The 7,631-nt window shown below is 39.4% G+C and overlaps 1 protein-coding gene across 1 annotated transcript; it reads left to right on the top strand.

The window, feature by feature from the left end:
- The first annotated feature begins 1,199 nt into the window (after nt 1-1,199).
- On the top strand, nt 1,200-7,140 carry LOC124277808 (probable cytochrome P450 12d1 distal, mitochondrial). Its single transcript, XM_046713523.1, has 7 exons — nt 1,200-1,363; nt 1,887-2,061; nt 3,499-3,668; nt 4,985-5,066; nt 5,597-5,812; nt 6,583-6,692; nt 7,101-7,140. The coding sequence occupies exons 1-7, from the start codon at nt 1,200-1,202 to the stop codon at nt 7,138-7,140; spliced, it is 957 nt and encodes a 318-aa protein (XP_046569479.1).
- The last annotated feature ends 491 nt before the right edge of the window (nt 7,141-7,631 follow it).

Below are 7,631 nucleotides of genomic sequence, written 5' to 3'. Positions count from 1 at the left end.
AGACGCACAAGCTATAGAAACTGAATTACTGTTAACAATTGTTTCTTTTCGTTTGTAAACTGGATATTTCTTGACGACACGGAAATTGATAAAGTTGTGTTTGAAAGACAAGAAGCTCATGAACAAAAGATATGAGGCCCAGAGCGTGATGTCATCCATTTTAGGATAATTGATATACACATTAACACGGGAAACTTGTAACATATAATTAGAGGATAAACTGTACACAGCCTATTTAGGATGTGGTTGCAAAATACAGTTTGACAGTGTGATAACGACAATTCCTTGATGATGTTCTTTCTATTCTCTCTCATTGATCATGTATTCAGAAATGGACCAGAATGGCACCGTGTCCGCTCAGCAACCCAACAGTATCTTCTGAAACCGCTCTCTGCCGCCGTATACGTGGACGCTCAGGCTGCGGTTGCAAACGACCTCATCACCAGAATGTCCACAATCAAATACACTCCGGAGGAGTTCAGAAATGAGCTTTTCAATATGCAACAGAAAGTAGGTTTCAACAGAAATCATCTCTCAATCAATCAGTCGATACATGTCTTTCTTACAAGCATCAAGTGATTATAGCAACGTTACCAGGAATTGTTTATGTTTTTCCGCTGCTCGTATGTACGTGGTTATGTGCGATTTTGTGTTACATTGACTAGTTCACAGTAAGCTTGATGACGATGATGTTGATGATTGTGGTGGTGGTGGTGGTGATGATGTCGATGCTGATGTTGATATTGATGGTGGTGGTGGTGATGATGTTGATGTCGATGTTGATGTTGATGTTGATGTTGATGGTGGTGGTGGTGGTGGTGGTGATGATGATGATGTTGATGATGGTGGTGGTGGTGGTGATGACGATGATGTTGATGTTGATGGTGATGATGATGTTGATGTGGGATTTGTACGATCGTTAAGGCTACATTCTATGACAATACTCAAGTACATTTGACCCATGTACCCTCTTGAAGGAGCTTAGACCAACTATGTTGCCAGAAAGCTATTATCATGACTACTAATCTGGGTCGCTTACATTTTGTTTCTAAGTTCATCATTGTACCCTTGTTCGTGGGTTTGGCCAAAGCGTTGACACGCCATGATATTACTTCATTTATCATTCTGACCAAAATGGCATTTGAGAAATTCATTGTCCAGGTATCGGGGTAGTGGCCTTCAACAAGCGCCTTGGTTTCATGGCGCCCGATGGCAGCAACTTGTCCCCCGAGAACGCCAGCTACATCACAGCCATTCAGACCTTCTTTGCATTGTTCTATGAAGACATTGGCCTATCTCTGTACAAAGTCTACCCTACAAAGCTGTACAGGCGCTTTGAAAATGTCGCAAGGGAGGCTTATGGGTGAGTTTTTGACGATTCATTTAAGAACATCATACACAAATAAGTTAACACATAACCACGTTTTCTAATAGGTTGATAGCGTAAAAGCACGTCTCTTAAATCTGTAATCAATGAGGACAAAGGATTGGAATTTTGCTATGCAGAATTTGTGAAAAATAAACCAAGAAGTTGTTATCCATAAGATTTGTCTTGTATTACTACACCAACTTCTAAATGCCTTTGAAGATTTTGCACATTGTTTGCCAGAAACATTTGACCGTGGGTTCGATGCTTATTTTATGTTTCTAACTATGAAAGCACCATGCTTATGGGTTTCCCAAAGCGGTCAACGTTGAATTCCTGTCAGAATAATCGGAAGTAATAATAATAATTGGCCTATGCCCTCATACCCCGACCACAACTGTTTTGCCCGTGCTTGGTGTTTTACACGTTAAAACATCAGTCATTCGTTGCCTGAAATATGTGTAGGGCGTGTGTGCACAAGATCTAGAAAATATTCATAAGTCTCAGCTTCCATTTCCAGCTACGGACGTGTCCACATCAGAGAAGCAATGATGAGGTTTGATCGTGAAATAAAGGCAGGAACCTTTGATCCCGAGGAGCCAAATCTGATCCTTCAGCTGCAGGCTCATCCTAATTTGAAAGAGGAAAGTGTGGAGGCCATCATGCTGGACCTACTGACCGCTGGCACAGACTCGGTCAGTCCAAAACAGTGTCTTTTTCATTCATTAATTCATTCATACATTCATTCATTCCAAAACAGTCTTATTCATTCACACATAGGTCCAAAACAAACACTATATTTTTCATCCATCCAACCATTCAACTATCCATCCTTACTTCCTCAATGCATCCATCCATCCTTCCTTCCTTTCATTCATTCATTCATTCATTCATTCATTCATTCATTCATTCATTCATTCATTCATTCATTTATTTTTATTCATTCATTCATAGCATACTTTTGGGGCGAGTATTGTGTCGATTCCATGCATATCCACAACTCCCAGAAATGGATCTCAGCGTCTTATCTCCAAGCCTCTGTTCATCGGTTCTACTTCTTCGCCCAAGTGTTAAATGCCTATTATCTGCGGCTTCTTTGGAATTTTTCCAACATTAAGCTGTCACGCCGGGAAATCAGCTGGCTCCAGACAAAGCCTTAATGAACACACTAATGCGAGAATGATCACATTCTTCTGTCAAACGTAATACAATTTAATCACCGTAGTGTTTAAGGCCCTAGTGCCTGCTCTTATGTCAATTGCTGTTTCTCAAATACTGGCCGAAGTAATAGTTTAACTGGACATGCCAAAATACAGGAAATAAAAACAAATATTAAATAATAAAACTGTGGCACTGCATACATTTTACAAAGAAAGCCAACTTAAACACAGTCAAAATGTATGATGATAACAATCAAATCCATCCTAATACATACAATACAAATCCATCAAATGCATACGCTAATGTATTATTTACAAAGATCTGCAATAATTTATGGGTACGATATGATAAATATTTTGGTACGATGACTTACAAAGCGATGACTTACAAAGAATATCCTTTTCTGTTTCGAGGATGCAGTTCATGTATCTGCCGAACGTGTACCTCTGTTATCAAGTACAGAAGTAATTATTCTAATCATATTGCTCTGTATGGAAATGACAATTGCCAAGATCATTTCTTGTTCTGTCGTGTGGTGGAATAAACAAGGAAACAAACGGAAAACAAATAGTTTCCACCGTTATCTGTACTTGTACAGAAACAAGAGTACAAGGACGTCATTTTAAGAAAGCATTCAGCTTGTCAGCCAAAATCTGATCTGGTTCATGAGACGTTCATTCCCTCAGATTATTTACAATGTCCATGATTTCGTCCGTAGTAATAACAGAATTAAGCAAATGTCCATCCATACAAATGTTAGTAGGGTCTCCGAAAGTAATAAGGTACCGTACATAATCTATGGCTAGGGGTGATGATGATTTTTATGGAGAATCATGTACAATGTAAAATTTATGTACAAAGTAAGCATATCATGTACGGAAATCATTGACGACCGCCCTAGTACATGTGTACAAGTTGCTTGCATTACGGTGTGCTAGTGGTGTATCATGTTGTAACCTGTACATCCACAGACTGCTAAAAACGTTGAGTTCCTGCTGCTCAGCCTTGCCCTGAACCCCGGCAAGCAACACAAGTTGTACGAGGAGATCCTGGATGTCATTGGTCCAAAGGGCAGCCCCATCCTGGCTGACCACATGAAGCAGATGGAGTACTATAGGTCATGCATGAAGGAGTCATTCAGGTAAAAGTGTTCGAATATGAATATCAAATACAATTACGGACTACTCAGGCCCCAGGCCTGGTAATTGGCTCCTCTTTGAAGTGTACAATTAGAAAACGCACTAATACTGTGAATAGTGTTCATGCCAAATACGGTTATTAGGAAGTGAAAGAGGTGAGGTGAAGTTGGGTTTAATGTCGTGCTTGAGAATATTTCGCTCATATGACGACGTATATGCTTGTGTATGTGTATGTGCGGCTGCTTGTACTAGCCCAGACTGAAGCTGGTTTTATAGTGCTAGCCCACTGAGATACCATGCCGCAGTGAAGCATGAATACCCCACTCAGACACATTATACTGACTCCGAGCCGACCAGTCCTTGTTGTACCCATTAATGCCGAGCGCCAGGTAGGGACCAACAAGTACCATATTTTAACGTCTTTTGGTATGACGCGGTCGGGGATCGAACCCGCGACCTTCCGCTCTCCAGGAAGTGAATGATATAACGAACGTTTAGGGCTTTTTGGTCGGCAACGTACTGTATATTCGAAATGCATTGACAAACCACGGCTATAAAGAACTGGATTTAGTGAAAGCGTAGTTGACCGTATGATATAGAGTATTTCATTGCGCCTTGCTTCACAGAGAGTATACTGGGTTCTGTTGCAGTGACTATATATATTCAATTACATTCCAAAATTTGCAAAATGATGTCTAGTGGTCAAGCATTCGCTGTGAGGCAGAATCCACCGATTCTCCCATGAGGACAATGTGGATAACCCTTTTCTGGTAACAGAATTGGCTTGGCCATGGCATCAAAGAGATATAATTGGCATTTTATTGATAGGTTGAAGTTGTTCTTGTACGCCGAACGAAATACATTGTCGTAGTAGCAGATGCGCAAAGGGGTTTTACAGAAAGATTACTGTTTTTAAAATGAAGTCCAATATACTTACAATCTTTGACATATTAATGAGCCATTTATTAGGATCTGTTTACTCATATCTCTTTTAGTGCAAAACGAAACCGAAAACTAAATTGTACATGTTAACAAAAATTTTAGCTTGAGTTGATGGTTAATCTCCATAACTTTTGCAGTAAAGAGCACAATATAAATGTCCGTCAAACATAATTTCGCAAATTATGATGGTCTAAAGTGCTAATAATACTCAACATTATGTCGCCGGTGAGGTAAATAATTTACCAAGGCAACTTATAATACATATGGTCCGGAAATTTCCAGGGCCATCTGTACTTCCTTTACCTTTGTAGATAGGACGGATAATACCATGACAAGTTAACAGACATGTTTCATTCTTCTTTCTTTTAACTTCCAGGTTAAATTTCCCATTGCCATTTGGGACATTGCGTATTCTCCCAAAGGACGTACAGATCGGAGACTTCCTGGTCCCTAAAGGAGTAAGTATTATACAACTCGTTTACTGTCAACAACTGGCAAGGATACAGTGAACCTAGGTTTTTCTAATGGAACAGTTCACTTGAAAAGCGTTCACGTTGAAACAAATCCGAAACACAATTTCCCACCTTGACCATAACGCTAGATGCTCAAACCTCAGTTACGTTCTCTGGGTCTAACGTGAGTTGGACCGGTATCATTTCTTTTTGTGTAACAAATTTTGTAATTATTAATGTTGAGCTACCAATTTGTTGTAGCTCTTTTGTAGTACGAGACTTCAATATCCCGGCCGGCACAGTTCACGGGAATGTACAATGTCTACGTCACGGTATAAACTGTATGTTTTATGGCGGGAAAGTGAAAGCGATCTGTCAGAAAGTAGACGTACACTATTGGTAACATTCATAAGCATTGACATGACCTTGCCAGACCAATAGAGACAACCTTGCAATGCGAATGAGAGCCCCAGAAACCACCCAAGCCTGCACACGTGGTTCATGGTGTAACAGTTCTGATGAATTTGTCTCTCCAGACTGTGGCAGTTTGCAACAATCGCCGTCTCCTACTGAACAGCGAGTATTTCGAGTCCCCGAATGAGTTTCTACCAGAACGCTGGCTTCGATATGGGGCAAACAAGAAGAGGGACAAAGATTACCCGGGTGTTGCCCTCCTGCCATTTGGGTTTGGGCGCAGAAAATGCATCGGTAGGCGATTTGCTGAGCAGGAGCTTTGGTTGGCAGTGACAAAGGTGTTTGATTGTTGTTGTTGCTGCTGGTGGTGTTGTTGTTGTTACTATTGTCGTTGTTACAGATATGTGTATTTAAGGAATGCTACAGATACTGCATGCGCGATTATGAAGCATGTCGATTGAATTACGACAAGGAAACATTTCAATTATTTCTTGTAACACCACCAACGGTGGTACATGAGAACACAAAATTAGAATATTGATATAAATTAACATGTCAAGAATGAAAAAAAAGGAAAACAGAAGTCAATGAATCTTTGTGGACTCAAATATGACATTAACATACTATGCAAGATTTTTTGGATTACACGTTTGTTTAGACGAACGACAACGAAAAATGACGTGATGCTTCTTCACTGGATCGTACGATTTCAATCAACGAAAATGCCTCTCCTGAACGCGATTTGAGATCTATGTCTGCATTGAGAATAGCTTCTTCTTCTTTTTCATCTTATTCTTCTGTCAGATCCTTAATTATCAAGTATATCATAAATATGTTTTCTATTATGATGCCCACATGGGTACAATGTGTGTGTGAAGCCCATTTGTGGTGTCCCCCGCCGTGATATAGCTGGAATATTGTTAAAAGAACTCACTCACTCTATTATGATGAGTACATCGGAGCCATCCGCTACCATATCTTCGTTTATTGCCTGGTAGAAATGCCACGATCCGTAAAATGCGAAAAATTATAATGGACTGCATTATCTTTATTGTATCAAACACTGTCTTATAGTGTTAGTAAACCTATTCCACTATATGCCTTGCAGATTTTACAGAATTTCAAAGTGACGGTATCTGAAGAAGATCGAAATTATGACATCATTTACACAACTTTTGGTCAAGTGAAGAAACCAATCAGCTTCACGTTCACCCCAAGGTAAGGATATCTACACAGGACAACTCTCAACGACGAAGAGAAGAAGAGGTTTATTCTCATAAATCACATGGTGTGACATAGAGATACCGATAACTTACAATATGAACGAAGAAGAAAAAGAAGAAGAAGAAGACGTATATTCACATAGATCACATGATGTGACAGAGAACATACGGACAATTTACAATATGAACAGAATGACGTTATACATGGCAACAGTAAAAATGTACAATTATGTACAAGATAGATTTCATTTGTACAAACACATACCTCCCTTGATGTATTTGGCTAATTTTGAAAGGAAGTGGTATTTAAGTCTGTTTCATAACTGAGGTGAATATATTTTTTGAGGAATTATTACAAAAATAGTTAGGGTTGCTAGACTTAGGCATGTACATTGTTTGTCAGATCTGACAACGCTAGTCCGTCTTCAAGTTTCTATGTGTAATCTACGATTACCTGTTCTCAAAGCAGGTGTACCATATTTCAAAGATTTGGAGATAGGTCCGGAAGATAAGAACCTAGATGGCGTATTTCTTTATAAAGTTTGTAATATTTACCTTTTGAGGAAGCATTTACTGTTTAGATTGTTAAGATTGTTAATATGTTCAATGGGGGAGGACCAGAATTACTTACGGAGGCCACAACTTATTACTAACAATACAATCACTCTTGCTCACACAATAACGTCACAACAAATCAATACAAGGTTTAGGTTCCTTGGAATCAAGAGCGATGAGCCACGCCCCCATGAATATTGGAAGCGAAGATTGTAAAACTGAGTAATGTCCCTTTGTATATACAGGATGGAGAATAATCTCCCTTTGTATATACAGGATGGAGAATAATCTCCCTTTGTATATAGTGTGAGCTGCGAAGCCTCCCTTTGTTCATGTTAGGAACTGTGGAGTATATCTTGTACATATGTACATACATACC

This window comes from Haliotis rubra, unplaced genomic scaffold (assembly GCF_003918875.1).
Source record: "Haliotis rubra isolate DU_JTF1 unplaced genomic scaffold, ASM391887v1 Scf228, whole genome shotgun sequence".
Taxonomy (NCBI): domain Eukaryota; kingdom Metazoa; phylum Mollusca; class Gastropoda; order Lepetellida; family Haliotidae; genus Haliotis; species Haliotis rubra.
Note: the sequence above shows the minus strand (reverse complement) of the source record. Positions and strands in the feature narration are given on the sequence as shown.

What these genes read in the sequence shown, in the direction of transcription:
- LOC124277808 (XM_046713523.1), top strand. Translation starts at nt 1,200, where the DNA reads ATGGCGCCCGATGGCAGCAACTTGTCCCCCGAGAACGCCAGCTACATC. An exon ending in TGACCGCTGGCACAGACTCG is followed by an intron (nt 2,062 to 3,498) that starts GTCAGTCCAAAA and finishes GTACATCCACAG; the next exon opens with ACTGCTAAAAACGTTGAGTT. An exon ending in AGCTTCACGTTCACCCCAAG is followed by an intron (nt 6,693 to 7,100) that starts GTAAGGATATCT and finishes ATTGTTTGTCAG; the next exon opens with ATCTGACAACGCTAGTCCGT.